This window comes from Plecotus auritus, assembly GCF_963455305.1.
Source record: "Plecotus auritus genome assembly, chromosome: 12".
NCBI classification, from domain to species: domain Eukaryota; kingdom Metazoa; phylum Chordata; class Mammalia; order Chiroptera; family Vespertilionidae; genus Plecotus; species Plecotus auritus.
This window is the reverse complement of record NC_137778.1, coordinates 1,299,685-1,320,943: the sequence shown is the minus strand read 5'-3', so window position 1 is coordinate 1,320,943 and position 21,259 is coordinate 1,299,685. Positions and strand designations below refer to the sequence as shown.

Sequence of the window (21,259 nt, the reverse complement as noted above, 5' to 3'; positions counted from 1 at the left end):
CAAGTTTTTATTTCTGAGACTATTTTTAAAGGCAACATGGAAAAAATATTGTAGAGTCTGCACATTTATAAACATAAGCATATTTAGCCTTTATAAATTATCTAAATTATCTAGCCTTTGTTCGCAACACTTTGGTACATCAATGAAGATTTCTTTACTGGGTTTTATCTGCCCTAGCGGTGTTTTTTTTTCTTTTTTAGTTCTTTAACGTAAAAAAAAAAGCATATATGGGTCAGGGGTGGACAGTGGGTGGAGCAGTGGGAAACGAGGGGCAGGAGAAAAGGAACAGCCTGCCTCGCGTGCACTTGCGTCCGTGGCGTGGCGTGGGCGCGGCTTGGCGGACCTGGCCCGTGAGGCGCGTCACTCGTCCCCCTGCTGGAGGAGCAGCAGGTGGATCTCCTGGAACGAGGGCCGGTGCTTCGTGTCCCTCCTCCAGCAGCTCAGCATCAGCTTGTACACGGAGTCGGGGCAGATGGCGGGCTGCGGGAGGTACGTCTTTGGAAACAGAAAGGAGAACTTTAAGGAAAGAGGGGAAAGGAGAGCTGCTACGTCGTCATTGATTCGCCCTCATCCCACCGTCTTGAAGGTGATCCCTGAGTCCCGGGGGTCCACAGCCTGTTGGCCCCTCCCCACTTCGTCTCTTCAGCAGGACTTTCTGTTCTGGGGTCCCCACCACCAACCCAAAGGTCAGGCAGCAGCAAAAGGACATCTCAGACTGGAGACCAAGTGGTTAGAACCCGGGGTCCATTTAGACCACGAGCTTCCAAGGAAAGTGGCCTCAGGAAATTCCTCACCATTTGTTAAGCACATTTATTTTAAGTATTGAAATGACTGCTCCAGAGGCTTCTATGCCCCTCAATTGAATGCAAAGGATTGCCCAAGCGACGGGCCCTGAGTATAAAATTCCTTCTAGAATTCATGTCGCTCAAGTTTTCCTGAGTGATATCCACTCTGTTCGGTAAGTTGTGATGGTAACGGTGCCATCGGGAAAGCACAGACAGACGCCGCATGCAGGCTGCACGACAGACACCTGGCAGGGGCAGTGGGAGAAACGCCCGCACTGCGCTCCAGCCCAGACTTTCACAGTTCACACACCGAAACTCTACCTATAAAATGTAAACCAGTAAAATATGAATTGTAAATTAATATAATCCATCCATACGAATAAAAGAATAATATGCTAATTAGACCGGGAGACCTTCCGGAGACCTTCCGGACAAAGCCGGGGCTGTGAGGGCAGCCGGGGTCCTGGTGCCAGAGGGAAGCTGGTGCCAACAGCCCAGGGAAGGAAGGCCTGCTCTGGCACGAATTTCGTGCATCGGGCCTCTGGTATTTATGTGATAAAATGTACTAATATGAAATAATAAGATAGAAATTTAATAAATCACATTTAGTAAGTTAATGTGTTAAATCATTTTTTCTTTTTAGTTTATTGATTTTTAGAGAGAGAGGAAGGGAGAGGGAGAGAGAGAAACATCTACTGGCTGCCTCCTGCACGCCCCTACTAGGGATTGAACCTGAAACCTGGGCATGTGCCCTGACCTGGAATCGAACTGGCGACCCTCAGTGCACAGGACAACACCCAACCAACTGAGCCACACCGGCCAGAGCAAATTTAATAAATTCTTATTGAAAATTTAAATCTGTGCTTAGAGGCTTACTCAGAACAGGGTGGTGATATGTGGCTTTGGCCTGGGCTTTCGTCAAATATTTGACTTCACTGCTCAACCACTGGGCATTTGATCAGAATACATTAGTTCACTACCAGTGGGAAATGGTGGGCTTTTTACACTGAATATTTTAAAATGAGTAAAAATCTGCCATTTGACCCAGTGGTCCCACTTCTAGGAATATGTCCTAAGAAACCCGAAACACCCATCAGAAAGAATGGGTGCACCCCTATGTTCATAGCAGCACAATGTACAATAGCTGAGATCTGGAAACAGCCCAAGTGCCCATCAGTAGACGAGTGGATAAAAAAGCTGTGGTACATTTACACCAGGGAATACTATGCAGCAGTAAAAAGAAGGGTCTCTTACCCCTTGTGACAGCATGGAGGGGCCTGGAGAGTTTCATGTTAAGTGAAATAAGTCAGAGAAAGACAAGTATCACATGATCTCACTCATATGTGGAATCTAATGAACAAAATAAACTGATGAACGGAGTGGATCCAGAGGCTGGAAGCATGGGACAGAGGCGGAATCTCGGAGGGAAGGCGGGGGAGGGTCATCAACCAAAGACCTTGTGTGCATACATGCATGGCCCATGGACACAGACATTAGGGTGCTGAAGGCCTGAGGCGGGGCAGGGTGGGCTGGAGGGAGTCAATGGGGGGGAAAGTGGACATATTGTTGCATTTTTTTAAAAAATAATTATTTTAAAACAATAATTATTTTAAAAAATAATAATAAGCCGAAACCGGTTTGGCTCAGTGGATAGAGCGTCGGCCTGCGGACTGAAGGGTCCCGGGTTTGATTCCAGTTGAGGGCATGTACCTTGGTTGCGGGCACATCCCCAGTGGGAGGTGTGCAGGAGGCAGCTGATCGATGTTTCTCTCTCATCGATGTTTCTAGCTCTCTATCCCTCTCCCTTCCTCTCTGTAAAATATCAATAAAAAATATATATTTAAAATAATAATAATAATAATAATAATAAAATAAAATGAGTAAAAAATCCCAGAGATTATTAGAAATTGAAACTCCATTAAATGACAAAACTATTATATCGTGAAACTGAGTAGCATAACATTTAAGTAACCACATTTGTAACCTTAGTGCTACGTCGAAGCTGTTTGACACGTGAGCAGCGGTGGACCTACGAGGCCAGCATGCTGCCTTCTGCGGCTGTTTATGGTCCGATTCAGCCTCGAGGACACATTTTCCCCTGTGAGATTTCAGTCCCCAAACAGTAAGCTGAGAGACAAAAAGGTCACCATCTTCCTCCCTTGTCCATAATTCCAGGAGCTACTCCAACCGGAACCACGCCTCCTCCCAGAAGCCCAGCAGGCGCAGGTAGTTGAGAGCACTGCTGGGCCCTTGCCTTCCCGCCTGCGCTCGCGGTAACCCTGCCCTTTGCCACGGGTGGGAAGCTGTTGCCTCACAACCAAGAGAGAGAATTGAAATCCCTGCTACACATGGCCACCAAGGATCAAGGTAAAATCCAGCCGCAAGCCCTCCCACGTGCAGCCTGCGCCCTCATGGTCCGACACTGGCTTGGCCCTATTTACACAATGGGGCCCATTTGTGTAAATCTCCTGCCAGAGCCTCCTCTCCCCAGCTGTTGTCACGTTCTGGTCTGAGATGCCGCTCCCAGGGCCGGGCCCTGCTGGGGAGGTCGCTGATCAGCCACCAGCCCGAGAGCATCTGCCAGGGACGGGGGCCCAGGAGGCTGGAAACCCTGCTTGTCCTGTCCTGAGAGGCGGAGTACCAGCCGAGGGTGGGAATCCAGGGCGCACCTCATTGTCTCGGGATATGGACGTCTAGAAACACCGCCAGAAAGTCCACACCGATTTTTCATGAATGCTAATAAATCACTTACTTACTTTCAAGCTTCTCTTTGTCAACCAGGGAGACAAACCTCACAGTTTAAATCAAGAGATAGATCAAGCCTGAGAGCGAGGATTTTATTTCCTGGAATGTCTGGCTGGAGAGGAGCCTGACCTGCCCCCTCCTGCCCCCCAAGGATCCAGGGGCGGGGGGGGCACAGAAGCAGAGAGTGTGCATGGTGCCTGGGCAGGGGCTGGTCTTTCACGTTATCGGGATGATTCGTGACAAAGGACTTCATCCGGTGGCCTGTCTTCCAGCCAGCCTGTCCTGCTAAGCCAGGCCGCCTCTCTCTCCCCACAGAGCACCGGCCCCGCCTCCCAGCCCGGCCTCACCTGCCTCCCTTGGTCCCGGAAGAACTCCCCGGTGTTCTCGATGACCTGCTCGTCGGACAGCTGGGAGTAGGGCTGCTCCTGGCAGAAGGTGAAGGCCTCCCACAGGGTCACCCCGAAGGCCCACACGTCGCTGGCCGTGGTGAACTTGCCCTGTTTAATCGGGGCAGGAGAGGAAATCAGAATCACCTGCCTGCAGGTGGGGCTGGGTCTCCCAACCTGAGTGACCCCACCCCACCCCACCCCACCCCGGGCTCTGAAACAGCGGGCAGAGGCGCTGAGAGGTCCGGGAAGTCCCCGACACCCTCGTGCCTCACTCAGGGCTGCTTCCCCTGGACACGGGCTCAGGGTCAATGGTCAGGAGAAATGATATTTGGGAAAAAAGTCTCTCTTATCCACCCACGGTCCAGAAGACCAAGAGTTGAATAAAAATTATAAAACAAAGAATGATGAACTTAAAATAAAAAGTAAATGGTGATAATCATTAAAATAAAAATATAGAGATCAGTGTAAATAATGAATTAGAAATATGGTTACGAAATTAATACAGAAGAAAACTATTTTGTGTGTATAACATTTTTTAAATGGTTTTTTAATTCCCTAAACTAATTAAGACCACTCAGTAGGTAGAGAGGAGAGAGGGAAAAAATACTAAATCCCTTATCATCATGGGTGCATTTTTAACCCTTTCCCCAAATTCCCTACAGTGAGCACGTTACATTGACCAGCAGAAACAGGCAAGTGCTAAAAAGTAACAGTTAGCACTCAAAGCAGGTCATCCCATCCGAGCAGACAGCAAGCCTGTGGTGGCCTCAGCTGCTGGGAGTCCCTGGCCGCGGCGCCCACGCCCCCGGGCGCGGCCCGCTCACCAGCAGGATGCTTTCCCAGGACATCCAGCGGATGGGCAGCACCGCGCGGCCCTGGATGCGGTAGTAGTCCCCGCTGTACAGGTTCCGGCTCATCCCGAAGTCGGCGATCTTGATGGTGTAGTTCTTGCCCACCAGGCAGTTCCGTGTGGCCAGGTCGCGGTGGACAAAATTCAGGGAGGAAAGGTACTTCATGCCCGAGGCGATCTGAGTCGCCATGAACTTCAGATTGGCATAACTGAGGAAAAACAAGAGGGAAAGTCGCCTGTGGACAGAAGGAGCATGACACGTGCACATTCCACACGGTCCCAGCAAACGCCGACCCCCACTTGGCTCTCTGCTCTTCCCTGGGCAGCTACTCCCTACACGCCAACCCCGTCCGGACACAGCGAGCTGTGGGGTTCGCTGCTCCCCGTCTGCAGACCAGGTTAGTGTCAGGAAGGCAGACAGGGGAGGGACATGGCGGTTACCTGACAGTGGGCACCTGGCTGGGGGTGGAGCTGGGCGGCTCGTGGCGGGAGAGGAACTGGTTGAGGTCCCCATTTTCCATGTACTCGGTGATCATGCACAGGGGGTCATCGGCGATGCACACGGCTAAGAGGCGGATGATGTTGGCGTCCTTGAGCCGGGACATGATCTTTATCTCCTTTAGAAAATCATTCCTTTGGAGAGAGACACACGTGGATAAGCCCAGAGAGGCCAGAGCCAGAGTCAGGAGGCGAAGGTGGCACAGCGCCCATCTACCCCCTCAGGAGTCTGGTTCCCAGATGACCTTCGGGAGGACAGAGGACCGGTCGAGCTGCCTCACTCTCACAGCCTGGAGCAAGGCCCCGGCCGCACTGTGACCTTCTGAGAACAAGAACTGTGACAGTCACGTCGGCAGCCTGCACCCAGCCACAGGCATGCCCACGGAGAGGTGCCCACAGCCTGCACCAGACACACGCCTGCCCGCGGAGAGGTAACCACAGGCTGCACCAGACACACGCCGCCCAGAACCTCTTCGCCGTGAAGTTAGCCTCTTCACCGGAAATCGCATCTGACACGCACAGCAGGCTTACCCCTTGGAAAAGCCCTGGAGCCACCCTATTAATAAAGCCAGGAGCCCTCGGGTCTACCTGGTAATCCCACATTTTCTCCTGCTGGCTTTTCTTCGTACAGGCACCACCAGCTGTCGATCCCAACATCAACACAGTTTCTTACAGTTGATATGGGTAGCCATATGGGGTCATTTCAAAAATAGTACTTACTGGGCCAAGACTAGGAATTGTTTGTGCATTTGGTGACAGCCGCCCCGAGTCACAAAGTGGCTCTGCCCTTTCCCATAGCGATGTTTGGGTGGGTGCGACCACCAGCCCACATTCCCCAAATTACTGGAGCAGATCGGTTAGTCTCCTGGGAGTTTTCTAGGAAAATTCTATCCATGGACACCCCCAAACCACGTCAAGTACAACAACCCCAAACAGGGTCCCCATGGCTCTACGGGGGCCAGAGCCTCGGCCGCCACCACTGCTCAGTGGGTGTGGATGCAGGAAGAGGTGCCATCACTGGATGAGACCCAAGGGGTCATCTGTCATTCATACTCTTGTCTTTCGGACGGGAGTTCTCAGTTCCAGTCCCGGGCCCCTCAGGTCTCCTCCCTGGCTTTTCTTCTTCATCCTACACCCTGCCCTTTGCAAGACCTTCCTGTACCCGATTCGCCGTGTTTGGAGTTCACGGTGTTTGAGGAGGGATCAGAAACTTTCTCTCACTTTGAGTCTCAGCGAGACGAAGAGGCTAACACAAGTGGGGAAGTGCCTGGTCCCCGGGTGGGGCCTCGTCGGGGCCCGTCTGTGGAAAGGTTGAGGACAGTGGAGTGGCGGGGACTGCGATCTATGGGGGGAGGGTCCCCGTTGGGGAAACTGCTAAAGGACCGTGGATCCTTTCGCTTTGAGGTCCATGGTCCTTTTCCAAGTGGAGGCAGCTGCTCACTGTGGGGTTGCTGGACATAGGAGAAAAGGAGCACACAAGAGGGGAAAGATGAGAGAGTGAATGGAGATGGAAACAAGGACGGAGAAGGCTGAGCAAGAGCATGTGTGACCGGCAGGTAGGACACTCGGGAGCCTCCAGGGACAATGGCGGGAGAAGCGCCCACTCAGACGGCCAGGTGTGGGGATGGTCAGGCCGTGCGGACGGTCAGGGAGTGAACAGGGTGTGAGTCCAGTGGGAAATGTGCCTTTGTCTGGGAGGGAGATGGAGAACTAAGGTGAGGATGCTGGCCCGGTAGAAGATAACACGTAACCATGGAAACGTGAGGTGGCTCACAGACCTTACCCTCTCCAAAGAAAAGCTGGCTCAGAAGTTTCCCAGGGTGTCCCTGATCTGAGGATGAAACACATCAAGGAAACTCAAAAAGCAGCCACAGACCTGGCGTTCTTGTTGGCATCTGCCCGGAGCATCTTCACAGCCACCAGAACCGGCTGGCTGGCACTGGCATCGACGGCAAAGTCTTTGCCTTTGAACCTTTCCATTCCCTCCACTTCGCAGAGATGGACCTGGACGAAAGGCATGCGTCTCAGCACCAGCGCTCCCGAAGCGGCTCAGCTTCCGCAGGCGCCTCAGGGGAGGGACGAACAGTCACCACACACGTCCAACAATCAGACGCATAGAAGGTACATGTGACACAACTACCACCCAAATATGCATACAAACAACACGACGTGTGCCTGCGTATACAGGAAGCATCCACGGACCAGAACGCGGCACGGGTGAGTGAGTGAGTGTGCAGCACAGCCTTCACCACAGCAGGCCGCCCCACCCAGTGCGAGCCGCTATAAACGCTGAACCTTTCTGATCAGACAAAAGGCCAGGCAATTTCCTAAGAAGGTCCCTTAGTACAGGGCGAGCATTGCACGTGCGGAATCCTGTAACAGCCCCGTGAGCCTGCGTCTGTAACTCGGGGCAGGATGAGGACATAGAGCATGGACTCCTGCACGTCCTGCAACACCAAACCCACCAGGGCAGGAGCACGCCACGCCTGAAAACCAGCCCCACGCTCCTGTTAACCCGGCGTCACCGCGGGAGCAGGAGCGTGGGCGGCCACTGCTCTGACCTTGGGAGGCCGGTGACGAGGTGCCTGACGCAGAGGGAAGGGCCAACACTCAGGCCTGCCCTGAGGCGCCCGCCCCGCTGCTCCTCCTCGGCTCGCGCGGCGAGTCAGGCCCCGGGCGGTTGAGGGACACAGGCGGGGAGCATGTGCAGACCCTCGTACACGTAACTCCCATGAAGGGAGAACCAAGTGGCCATCGAGAACGGTGTGGGACAGTTTATGGGAGACAGTCACATCTTGCGGGTCCCCACCCTCTGTCACCCTAACAAATGTGAACATATTGAATGCTCTCAGGGATTGGAGAGCCTGGTGCTGTGTCTGCTTTAACACTCCCACACAGAAGCGAGCGGGCCCAGGAAGCCACGGAGCCAGGCAAAGGTGAGGTGACCCAACACCGTCTTCCTGCGGAGACCGCGGGGGAGGCATGGCGGGGCATCCGCAGGCCAGTCCACCGTGGAGGGACTCCGCTCTCCGGGCCACGTCTGTCAGAGCCACTCACCTCCCCGAACTGGCCTTCCCCCAGCTTCTCCTTGAAGGCGAGGAGCTTCCGGGGGAACTCCTCCACGGCCACGTCCTTCCCCGAGAGCAGGTCCATGGTGAGCGCGGGCACGGAGTAGGTGTTGCCCCCGGTCACGCCCTGCAGGTTCACGATGTCCGCCTCTGCGTAGTGGGGCGCGCCCTCTGCGCTGCCGGGCGGGCCTGGCTTGGCAAGGCCGCTGCAGCCTGGAAGACACGGGCGGAGGGCTCGCTCCGGGGTCTGAGGCTCCTGGGGAGGGGTCCGTGAGAGACGGGGATGGGGCCGGTCCCCAGCCTCCCCACCCCCCACGCTGGGCTCCCAGCAGCTTCCTCATGGCTTCAAAGTATAGGCCCCATCGGCCTCGCCTCCTTTCTCAGACCACAGGACCGCGGGCATGTCCTTGAGTGACCTTGGGACGCTATTCCAGGCGGCCCGTGGCCTGCGGGGCAGGAGGTTAAGGCTGGAGCTCTCTCTAATAGCATATCCCTTCATTGTGAGGCACCACCACTGGTTTAATGACCTAGTTTAGGTGTTGAAATGCTTTCTGGTAAATTTACAGGATCTCGTTGAAGACCCTTCCTAACTTGAAAGAAAACATTAAAATATGAGGGGTGTTAGCGTCCAGAAGCTAGCTGCATTGCTCCAGCCTGGGACGTCGTTCAGGTTCTGCCCTTTTCCTGCTGCCTGTCTGCACCCCGAGGCCAGTGCGCCCTCAACGCAGCATCCCTGAGTCCACGCAGGCAGCTTCCTCTCTTCCCTCCGCGGGCGCCCCACGGGGTCTGTCGCCTGCCCTCCCCTCCCCTGAGCACCGTCCCCGCCCCCGATGGGGCCCAGCAGCCCCTCTGATGTGGCCCCACGGCCATTTTTAAAAGAACACTGGGTGTAGCCCGCTAGCACTGCTTTACAAGTGGAGCTTTTCCTGAGAAAAGCCAGCAATATGCTCATAATAAATCTTGCGTGACCCCAGTAAACCTCACCAAAGAGAGACGAGCTGACGTGGGGGAACCGGGCTGGGTGGGGAAGCTAGGCACCCAGGGCGCCGCAGCCTCGTCTGCTCCTCCTCCAGAGGACCCCGCAGACATGGTGCTGGAAGTCCCTGCTCTGGCACTTGGCCCCTCTGTCCCTGAGGAGGCTGCTGAGGTGGGCGTCAGGCTCTCCGGGCACAGACGCCTCAGTGACCCTTCTGTGCCCTCGCTCCGCCTCTGAGGCGGGCCCTGCCAGCATCTGCTCGGGCAGGAGCAGAGGCCGGTGCTCGGTGGAGGCACGTGGGCGCCGGGGAGGGCGGCGGGGGCACTCCAGCTGACCGGCCGGTGGCACGCCCACCCTCGGCCAAGGCTGCCCTCGGCTCTCTGCTGCCTCGCCAGCCTCACCCGGCTCCTCCTCTCCGGGGGCGAACTCTGGGAGCTTGCGGATCAGCCTGGAGGGCTCCTGGTAGTCGGGCCGCAGGGGGAAGATGCGGTCGTAGGTGGAGCTGGAGCCCTGCTCGCTGGGCGGCGAGGAGTGGCTGTTATGGAACATGCTGGACTGGCTGGGCAGGGACAGGCTGACGGTCATCTCGTCGTCCAGCATCCTCCGAGAAGCCTGGGCAGGGCAGGGCAGGGAGGGCTTGCTGCACAGGGGCCTTCCGGCTCCTCTTACCTGGCCCCGCTCCCCCTACTCCCCCCCCCCCGCCCCCGCCGCCCGGCCTCCCTTCGCGTCCCCTGAGGCCCTGACAGACGCTATTCACCTGACCCGCTAAGAGCCTGTCCGTACCAACCAGAGCTCTCAATCCCATGCTTCGATGTCCTCGCCAGCAGTGGACTTGGCTGGCTCCCCCTGCGCTGCTGGGCATCTAAACATGTGCCACACACAGTGAGTCCGTGGCTCACCAAGTCCCTCTCGCCCAGGTTTACTAGCAGCCGTGCCATGGCGACAGAATGGTCTGCATGCCCAGGTGCATCCCAGCTGCTTCAGGAACACAGCAGCTACTGTTTGTCGTCCTGTCTAGTGTGACCTGCTGCTCCTTCAGAAAGATGCAGCATCTGAGCCTGCGACTGCTGGGCCCCTCACCTCACACTGTGGGGTCGATGAGAAACTGAGACGCCTGCTTTGTCCCCCAGCCTGACGGTCCCTGTGGCAGTCAAATCCCCAAACCTAAGCGGAGCCCAGCACACTGGGGGGTGGGGGGTTCAATGCTTATGCTGAACCTCCAAGAAAGATCCGCGCGCACCGTGCCAGGAGCCCACGGGAACTACAGCTTGGAGCTAAAGCTGAGTGACTCCCGGGAACGGGGTCTCCACGCGGCATTCGCCCGCAGCGCTCGGAGCCACAGGGCCTCTGCAGGGACCTTGCTCGGGGTCCAGGGGAGAAAGAACTTTTCAAGGACCAACATAAACAGTCCAGGGCAAACGTTTTCTCTCCTTCGTGCCTGGAGCCCAGTCAGCATCCCCTCCGCCCAGCGCAGTCGTTTCGGAAACCAGGCCCAGGGAAGGGGGAAAGCATGGCTGACACAGAGAGACAGCTCTGGAGCGGGGAGCACAGACCCCGCCCCCGGTCCCTACCTACTGTGCCGCCAGGACACGGCAGCTCTACTGCCCAGCAACCTCCGTGCACAGCACCAGCGCCTCCACCTCCGTCCCCGCCCCCCGGGCTACCCTCGCCCTGGACGTCAGACGCATGTCCAGGCGTCACGCTTGCTGCAGGTGCCTCCTGTCAGTCTCCAGTCGCTATTTGTGGTGAGAGCTTTAACTCAGGGAAGTGCTTTCAGACTGCCGATAGAGGCCCTAAATCACAGGGAAGCACAGGCCTCGCTTCTGTGAAATGCTGCGGCCGAAACCCTAGCGCCAACCTCGGTCATCTCAGACACTGACTGGAGCAGCTCAGTCTGGAGCCCCGTGATGCCGTCCGGCCTCCCGGCCTCTCCCGCCCCGCCCCTCCCTGTGGGCACTGGTCTCCCGGGGACCTCCCAGGCTCTGCCTGCCCCGCCCCTCCCCGTGGGCACTGGTCTCCCGGGGACCTCCCAGGCTCTGCCTGCCCCGCCCCTCCCCTCACAGGCAGTGCCAACCCCACAGCCCACGTCCACGGAGCTGCTGGCCCAGGAGGACATCCACGGCCAAAGGTAGGAACCGTTACCCCTCGGAAGAGCCTGAGATTCTAAGCCATCGTGTCCAGAGAACTGGCCTCTGGCCCAAGCAACCAAACAAGTCACAGCTAGTCCACCGGTGGTGAGCTAAGCATGTTTTGGAAGAAGATAACAACACATTTCAAGACTGACACCTGAAAGAACATAGCGACCGGGTATGAGCCGTGTGACGGTGAGCGCAGCACGTGCTCTCATGAGAAAGGCCGTCAGGTACAACTCTGCCCAACTCACATCACTCAGTGAGGGTCAAGTGAAACTCTGCCCAACTCACATCACTCAGTGAGGGTCAAGTGAAACTCTGCCCAACTCACATCACTCAGTGAGGGTCAAGTGAAACTCTGCCCAACTCACCATCACTCAGTGAGGGTCAAGTGAAATACACGTGAAAGTCCTTGTAGACGGTAAAGCGTTAGACAAATGTAATAACAATTACTCAGATAATTTGGCCTGGACAAGAAACTCTGAGGAAGGGGCCCAAAGGGGTGGACAATTGTAACTTTAAGCAAGCAGAGAAGTAGGAATAGAATTGTGAGAACTTGGCTTGGATATTAGTGAGGCTGGATGTTTTACACACACACACACACACACACACACACACACATACACACACACACACACACACACACACACACATACACACACACACACACACACACATACACACACACACACACATACACACACACACACACACACATACACACACACACACACACACATACACACACACACACACACACACTCACACACACACACACACACATACACACACACACACACACACATACACACACACACACACACTCACACACACACACACATACACACACACACACACATACACACACACACACACACATACACACACACACACACACATACACACACACACACACACACATACACACACACACACACATACACACACACACACACACACATACACACACACACACACATACACACACACACATACACACACACACACACACACACACTCACACACCAAAAAATAAACAGCAGAGAAGAGGAGCGGCATTGTCAGAGGTTTTAAATAGGTATGAGTTGTCCATCAGAATCACGTGTTAATGTTTTTAAATTGTGTTTTAAGAGAGAGAGGAAGAGAGATGGAGAGAGAAATAGAAACATCAATGGAAGAGAAACAGTGATCAGCTGACTCCTGCGCATCTCCTACTGGGGATGAGCCCACAACCTGGGCATGAGCCCTGACAGGGAATCCACCTGTGACCTCCTAGTGCAGGGGCCAGTGCTCAACCACTAAGCCACACCAGCTAGGCTCCTGTTAATTTTTTTTAAATAAATAAATATATATTGATTTCAGAAAGAAAGGGAGAGGGAGAGAGAGATAGAAACATCAATGATGAAAGAGAATCATTCAGCAGCTGCCTCCTGCATGCCCCACACTGGGGATGGAGCCTGCAACCCAGGCATGTGCCCTGACTGGGAATTGAACCCTGACCTCCTGGTCGATGCTCAACCCTGGAGCCCCGCTGGCTGGGCCTCCCGTTAATTTTTAACACACATGCCTGCCCGCCCCCCCTCCATCCAGGGAATCAGCATCTCCAAGGCGAAGCCTGCGCTGAGATCTAACGATTGGGGGGAGTTCTCTGGGGAGGGCCCGTCTCCACTCTGAAAAGGAGAACGTGGACCTGGCCCGTTCTTTTCTGGCTCCTTCAGCTACAAGCCTCTCCACCCTGCGCTCCCGGGGCCTGGGCGAGCTCCTCGCTGGGTGCAAACTCTCACAGCTCGCCCTTGGGTCCTGGGGCAGCAGCGGCCTGACGCCTTCTCACCTTCTCCAACATCTTCTGCCAGAACTGCCTCCAGAGGATGGTGACAATGACGGCCAGGAGGATGAAGATGATGGCCACCAGGCAGCCAATCAGGATCCGGGTGTTGCTGTCGTCGACTTTCAGCATTGGGTCTGCAACCAGGAAGAGAGACGGAGAACACTGTCATCTCGTGGGACAAGGAAGAGAAGGGGGCCTGGACCAGGGACAAGGGCCTCAAGATAACTCCTCCGGTGCCACCTTAGCACCTGCTTCTTCTCGGCCTTGCTATCAATCCTCTCGCTCCTCCTCCCGTGTCAGACTGGATCATGGACAGCTTTCCAACTTTCCCCAAATGCTGTTCCTCTATCACCATGGCCGGGGTCCACGGGCCCCTCGTCACACCTCATGAGAACCAGGTGAGGGTCCCGGCCTGCGCTCTCTGAGATGTGACAACTCGCCGAGGCCCGTCTTTGAGACACAGGGTCACGCATTTCCCAGGCGGCTGGCTCCTGTGGCCAGTGAGTGTCCGAAGCAACGGACACACGTCTGCATATTTATCTCCGATTAGAGAGACTGGTGCTGCTTCTCAGCATCCCACCCATCCCTGGACACCCCGGGCCGCGGGTAGAAACGTCTCCCCCTGCTTCTGTTTCCCGTTTCCCCAGCTCTCACGAAGCCACTGGAAGCAGGCCGCCTCGCCTGGGGCGAGCAGGTGCTGGCAGGGAGGAGTGGGAGCTGGGCCTACCTGTGGGGGCGCTGTCTCTGGGCAGAGCCACCTGCGCCAGCGCCCACACAGACAGCAGGTGCAGTCTCCGCCCCCAGGAGCTCCCTTCACCTAGTTTGTGGAAGGCAGACTCACCGTAGGTGGTGGGCGCCCCCGGCGAGGCAGGCAGGGCCCCGGAGGTGTTGTACATGGCAGCATCTGTTAAAGACAGGCTGAGTCAGAGCTGTGGGCGAGAAGCAGGCAGCAGTCTTACAGAGGGCGGGCCCAGCCGGGCCCAGCGTGAAATCAACTTCTCGGCCTGCCACTCACCTTTCTTAAACATGAAATCATGTCATACATTAAACAAAATGTCACCATGCATCTATGTAGTAAGCGCAACTTCTCGGCCTGCCCCTCACCTTTCTTAACCCATTGGACGCCATAAGCGTCTGCAGACCTTCCCCGCACGCCACGCGCGTCTATAAAAAATGCTTTCTCTAAGTGGCAGCCCTGACCAACTTTAAAATGATTTTTCGTGAGAATTTTCAGCTGGAAATATTCAAGAGCACCCAGATTGTAATATATTTATAATATTCATTGCAAATTGATTTTTTAAATTAAATTCAAAATACCATGGTGTGTGGGGATGGTTTCCATTTGGGATGCATGGCAGTTACTGGTTAAACATAAAATCATGTTGTACATTAAACAAAAATATCACCATTCATATATTTAGTAAGCGCAACTTTTGTAAAACTTTTGTGTAAGTTATTATATACTAGGTGCCATGATATGAGAAAGAAAAAAACAGTGATGTGGCCCTGGCCCGTTTTGCTCAGTGGTTAGAGCATCAGTCCACGGACTGAAGGGTCACGGGTTCAGTTCCGGTCAAGGGCACATACCTGATTTCAGGCTCCATCCCCAGCCCTGGTTGGGGCACATGTGGGAGGCAACCCATCGTCGTGTCTCTCTCACATCGATGTTTCTCTCTGTGTGTCTCTCCCCCTCCCACTCCCTCTAAAAATTAATGGGGAAAAAGTCCTTGGGTGAGGATTAAGAAGGAAAAAGAAGGAGGGAGGGAGGGAGGGAGGGAGGGAGGGAGGGAGGGAGGGAAGGAGGGAGGGAGGGAGGGAGGGAGGGGGATGTGGAGAGCCGTGACTACATATTATCATGAAGCTCATAGGAAGTAAGACCCAAAGTCAGACAAGGCACAGGAGCACGGGTCCTGCCAAGGGCCTCTTTCCCCGCAGGAAGTCCAACTGTGCGACCAAAGGGCTCTCACCCTGCGCATGGCCTGGTCCTGGCCTTGTGAACGCGCCTCGTCCTGCGGACAGAGGGCGGCACCGAGTGCTCTCTCTGGGAGGCCGCAGCTTCAGGACTGGACCCCGGTATTCGCCAGACGGACGTGGGCAACTGAAGTTCTCCTCTGGGGTGTCTGGTCGAGGAGGTCAAGAACTAGACCTGCACTTGTGTTCCATAGACGTCTCTCTCCAAACCCTCACGCTTCTCCCTCTCAGCATGCTTTACACTGTGCGCGGTGGCTGGCCCTCCAGGACGTCTCGGAATTGGGTCCTTGGGGTCCAGTGAACACGAGTAGTATCGTGACGTGGGACCCAAAGCTCAGGAGGCCCCAGGAGCCTAACACCGTCCAGGCTGCCATTCGCTGCACTGCGGTACCAGCCCCTGTGCACACCCTGTGCGTGGACGGAAGTCCGCGGTCCCCCTTCACACACGTAAGCGCATTGGACCATGGATCCGTCTGCTCTTCATAAACACGTCCCATGGATGACCCGTATGCCCTCCGGACGGAGCCTCTCCCACGGGCATCGTGGCACAGGCTGGCTTTCTAAGCAGTGCATCCTGGAGCTTCTCTTTGAAAACCAGCTCAGGAAGTGTGGGGCCCTTGCTCGCCCGGAGCTGGTCTCTCCTCCGCTCCTGCTGCCTCTCGCCCACACGGGTCCTCCGGGCCACGCACAGGCGCAGTCCTCGGGCAGCGTCCAGGCAGCTCCACTGCCTGTGGCCTCTTCTCTCCTCTGACTGCTGATTGTTGGTCCCAATTTGACAACATCCTCAATGCCTTTTGGCTTCTCCAGACCTGGCACAGTGCTGTGACCCCACGGTGACCTCTGGACATCATTCCCACCAACAGCAACCAAGATCCCCGGAGGAAATGATCGGTCCCACTTCTGGGGCAATAAATGCTCAAAATGGGCTTGGGGCAGCTGTTCCTTCTAAAAACAGGAGCGTTCCCGAGGCTGTGGGGCTGGGTCTGAAGGACATGGGGCCTGCTCAGGGGGTGTGCGCTCACCGCAGGACAGTCTGAGCATCAGAAGGTAGAAGCGCTGTATTTGACTCGACACATTGAATTTATAAAAAGCAGTGAAGTGAGTGCGCAGTGAACCAAAACCAACAAGGATGGAAAGCAAACAGCGCTCATTGGATGTCCGTGAAGGTGGCGAGGGCACCTACTCCGGCTGACAGCTGACGAGGGGAAACCAGGCGTGCATCCTGCCCTCCTGGGGCTCGGATGGTGCAGGAGGTGGCCCGGTCGGAAGACGCGGTGGCTGATGAATGCAGAGGAATGCACGAGGTGGAAGGCCGCCCTTCAGCATCCCTGAGGAGCTGACTGACTCAAGCAGCTGCATCCTGGAGGTGCAGGCCCGTGGGGGTCGCCCCCTCCCTGCCCGAGAGCGCTCCTAACATCCCAGCCCAGGCGAGGTTCGACATAAAGCACTAAACACATCCCTGAGGTTAAATCTGTTGACTTCCTGACCCATGAGAAAGTTTTACACAATCCCAGGTTTACTCACAAATAGCCTTTAGAAAAGAAACTAGGAAAAGACTCTAAAAATCTATGTAAATCTACTGCTTGTCCCTTTAAAAATTATTTCTTCAGGGGGAGGGGTGAAAGCTCTGGCAGGTTAATCAGGCAAAAGTTTCCCTAATAAAACAATCAGCCCTGGCTGGTTTGGCTCAGTGCATGGAGTGTTGGCCTGTGGACTGAAGGGTCCCGGGTTCGATTCTGGTCAGGGCACATGCCCGGGTTGTGGGCTCGATCCCCAGTAGGGGGTGTGCAGGAGGCAGCCAATCAATGATTCTCTCCCATCATCGATGTTTCTATCTCTCTCTCCCTCTCTCTTCCTCTCTGAAATCAATAAAAATATTTTTAAAAAATAAAAATAAATAAAACAGTCTCCCCTCCCCCAAAAAAATAAATTAAAAAAAGCTCAAAGCACCATCTAAGAAAAGCCATTGACAAAAATAAATATGGAACCAGAACTGAAATCAGCCTTAGATATACCCTCCTGTCTGAGGGATGAGCCACCAGCCAAACCAGAATGCAGTTTTTTAAAAAGGACTGTTTCAGATTAAAAGAGACATTTGGGAATATAATAAAAGAAATAGCCCAAGAGGGCCTTATCCAATCAGCCAAGTGCAGAAGACCTCACAAGACAGCACGAAGAGAGTGGGCGGGCCGTCGGGGACATGCAGGAATGGCCGCGCTTGTTGCTAGATGTCACATGTTGCTAGATGTCACAGTGGTGTTATGCATGTAAAGACCATGCGATTTTCTGAGCGGCACCCTAACATTTTTAGTAATGAAATCAGACATTGCCTTAGATTTGCCCTGAAACACTGTGGCAAAGGGAGAACAGAGCAAACAGGTGTGACAGTCGGAGCTGGGGGGGCCGATGGGCTCCCTGTGCTTCTTCCTGTGTTTTTAGAAAATTTCCTCTGGGTGTTTGAACAGGGACGCGGTGGGCCTCCGCCGACGGGCTCACTTTACAGAAGCGTCCAGCACGCCCTGCCCTCACTTTTCAATCCTCATCTCAGTTCTTTTAGACAAACATGTGAGAGCCAAGCAAACGTCCTTTCCCGACGGCCCCGTCCCTGTCCCTCCATGGGGGCAGCCAGGAGCACGGTCCCTCCGTGCCCGTGAGAAGCCACCGGCGGGGGCGCCCCCCACCCCACCCGCTCCCGGGGCCCAGCCCCAACCTGATTGGAAGGTGATCTCGCTGAACATCATCCAGGTGTCGGCAAAGTGGTACTGGCACTTGAGGGCGCTGGCCATGCGGTGCTGCAGGGGCACGGTGACGAAGCGGGCGCTGGGGTTCACGTCGTCCAGCACCAGCGGGAAGGACACGGCGTTGGGCTCCCACTCGCCGGCCTCCGAGCGGAAGTAGCACTGCACCTCCTTGAAGGTCTTCACGCCCTTCTCGAACATGTTGTTGCAGTGCACCTGGGGGAGGGGCCGGGCCGTGACTCTCCCGCGCCGGCACTGGCCGCACACAGAAATGGACATACCCTGCATTCCAGGCCTCATTTCAGGCGGAGGTTACCCCATCCTTTGATAGATCCCCCAAGTCCCTACAGAGAAAGACCGAAGCCTGCCATGCGGGGCGAGGGCTCCGGCCCAGAGGGAGGCCCGCGTCCGCTCCCTGGTCACTTGCCTGCGGGGCTGTGACCGCAGGAAGGGCTCTCTGCCAGGGTCCCATTCCTGCCCTCGAGCTCGCCTCCTCGCACCAGCGTGGCAGAACATTAGACCTGGGGACAGACAGCTGGCGCAGGCAACCAAGGGCGGTAGCCTGGCCGCTCCCAGAGGTGACTGAGCTGTCGTACGCTGAGTGCAGGGCCAGAGCCGACGGGGGGGCCGTGGAGGAGCCAGGGGTCCAGTCAGAGAACAAACACATCGCTGCCCGTGAACAGCTGGTGCTCGGTGCTGGGGGAGGCACCGGGTGGGAAGTGGTTCAAAATGCAAAGCCCACCCTCTCCGTGGGGAAAGCGCCATGCGGAGCGCCCTGCTGGGTGGGACAGTGAGGTACCTCCCTGGCACAGGGTCGCCTCCGCAGCCTGGCACTTGTGCCTCTGTGGGCCCCTCCCTCCTTAAAGAGATATGAAAATCAATTGTTACAACTGTGTTGTTAGAAGGGGAGGATAATTTTTGGCCTTAAAGTGAATTGTTTTCTTCTGATATTTAAAGGAGTTAACCATTTTTGTGGGCCTACAAGCATGGTGGGCCCTGGAGACCGCCCCCGTGCTGATGGACGCACCCTGGCACCACACGCAACAAGGGACAGCAGCCTTGTCCGACTGCCTTGTTTACAATGAGGAAATGGCCAGACAGGCTGGGGACTGGGGGCCGCACGTGGCCAGTCAGGAGCGTGTCCTGCAGCCCCACCCAGGGCCGCCCAGCCCCCGCCACGCACAGGGCATGCGCCCTGCTGACCTTCATGGTGGTGAAGTTCCGGATGCGGTCAAATTCAAACACGATCTCGATGTAGCCGTTGGCGACGCTCTCGTTCCTCCAGCCCACGTAGTCGTAGCCGGGCCACACGTGGTACTCATGGGTCTGGGTGAAGTCATCTAGGCCGGACACCCCGTCCGTCAACTGGCCCAGCCCTTCAGTCATGCTGCCGGCCAAGGGCAAGAGGAGGGGACAGAGGCACCCGAGTTAGCACATGCTCACAGAGGATCTCTCACCCGTCTGCGCCGGGTTCTGAAGAAGCTGATTATCATGGAGGGTGTAGGATTATGAAAAATCTGATATATCTCACAGTATTGGCTCATTCATCCTGCATCGGTGCAGCATTAAGCTTCATATCAATGAATTTTGCAAAACATTTGATTTTGATTCCCCCTTCAGTAGCAAAGCTTTTAAACAGTATTTTATCACTTTCTATGCTCTGTTGTGTCCTTACCTATTCTTATATACTGAACATAACAAGTCTTTTTATAATGACTAATGTTATCAAAGACATTTGATTAATGAATCCAGGAGTGAGCGAGTGAAGGGACACACATGGAGTGGACAGCAGCCTGCCCGTCCCATGTCCTGGTCCCTGAGCGGGCTGGAAACTTGTTATTCAGTGAGTCAGTTCCAGTAAGCCAGCCCACACCCCAACAACCCATCCGACACCAAACTAAAGGACAGGAGGCAACTGGCCCTTGCACCCCATCCCATGAAAGAGGCGAAGGGACTGAGAAGTGCGAGTCGGCAGTCCCAGGCAGTCATGGCCCAGGGGACAGAGCCAATGACCATGTGATAGCTACGGGCGGTGCCGGGGGGACTAGACTTCTTGAGTTACCACTTGGTAAATGATAGAAATGTCTAATTACTATGCTGTACACCTGAAAACAATACAAAATAATATTGAAAGTAAACTGTAATCCTATCTAATAAAAGAGTAATATGCAGATTGACCATCACCCCCATGTGGACACAAGATTGCCGCCACAAGACAGCCAGCAGGGGAGGGAAGTTGGGAGGGACCAGGCCTGCAAGGGAGGGCAGTTGGGGGAGATCAAGCCTGCAGGGGAGGGCAGTTAGGGGTGACCAGGCCGGCGAGGAGGGAAGTTGGGGGCAACTAGGCCTACAGGGAAGGGCAGTTGGGGGGGACCAGGCCTGCAGGGGACAGCAGTTAGGGGTGACCAAGCCTGCAGGGGAGGGCAGTTGGGGGTGATCAAGTCTGTAGGGGAGCGCAGTTGGGGCAAACAGGCTGGCAGGGGAGCAGTTAGGCATCAATCAGGCTGGCATGGGAGTGGTTAGGGGGTGATCAGGCTGGCAGGCAGAAGCGGTTGGGGAAAATCAGGAAGGCAGGCAGGCAAGCAGTTGGGAGCCAGCAGTCCTGGATTGTGAGAGGGATGTCCAACTGCTGGGTGGGATCGGGCCTAAACGGGCAGTCGGACATCCCTCGAGGAGTCCCAGATTGGAGAGGGTGCAGGCTGGGCTGAGGGACACCCCCTTCCCCGTGCACAAAATTCGTGCACCAGGCCTCTAGTTTAAGAATAAAAAACCTGCCACATTTAAGTACTCATTTATATTTAATTTAGTCAAAGTTATAGACAATGAGACCCACAGAGTGAGGTGCATGGGTTACACGAGGGTCTGGGACTGGCTCAGTTTTGCTCTGGGCCCTGCAGCCCTTCGACCTCCGAACAAGGCCGCTCTGAGGGTAGAGCTGTGGGAGCCTGCTGCTCTGGCCGTTTCCCAGGACTCTGCACTGGGGAGCTCGTGTCCCGCTCAGCCACACGGCATCTCACTGCTCCCACCTCCTCGTGTCACATGTCAGCCTCTATGTCTCATTCCCTGCGTGAACGCCCCTCCTCACCCCCACCCAGTCACCATATGGCCGAGAACTTCATTCTGCCCCACAGCCCGTCCTGGCCCTGGCATTCAGGTTCCTACGAATTACGATAAAATCTGCCTCGCTCTGCCTCGCACCTGTGGCTTCAGTGAACTGAACTGCTGCTCTTCCCCTAAAGGGGAGGCTGTGGTCCTGTCCACTCGCTGCCCCTTTGCCTC

The 21,259-nt window shown here is 55.4% G+C and overlaps 1 protein-coding gene across 1 annotated transcript in view; it reads right to left on the bottom strand.

The window, feature by feature from the left end:
- The window catches only part of DDR2 (discoidin domain receptor tyrosine kinase 2), a 67,099-nt gene continuing 45,840 nt past the window's right edge, over positions 1–21,259 (bottom strand). The window contains exons 7-17 of the mRNA XM_080648133.1: positions 19,184–19,367; positions 17,953–18,196; positions 14,113–14,175; positions 13,275–13,405; positions 9,713–9,923; positions 8,325–8,548; positions 7,144–7,271; positions 5,211–5,402; positions 4,744–4,978; positions 3,878–4,027; positions 1–495 (exon numbers count right to left, since the gene is read on the bottom strand). Coding sequence (XP_080504259.1) covers positions 361–495; positions 3,878–4,027; positions 4,744–4,978; positions 5,211–5,402; positions 7,144–7,271; positions 8,325–8,548; positions 9,713–9,923; positions 13,275–13,405; positions 14,113–14,175; positions 17,953–18,196; positions 19,184–19,367 — 1,897 coding nt within the window. The 3' untranslated portion in view covers positions 1–360. The remainder of the gene's footprint in view (positions 496–3,877; positions 4,028–4,743; positions 4,979–5,210; positions 5,403–7,143; positions 7,272–8,324; positions 8,549–9,712; positions 9,924–13,274; positions 13,406–14,112; positions 14,176–17,952; positions 18,197–19,183; positions 19,368–21,259) is intronic.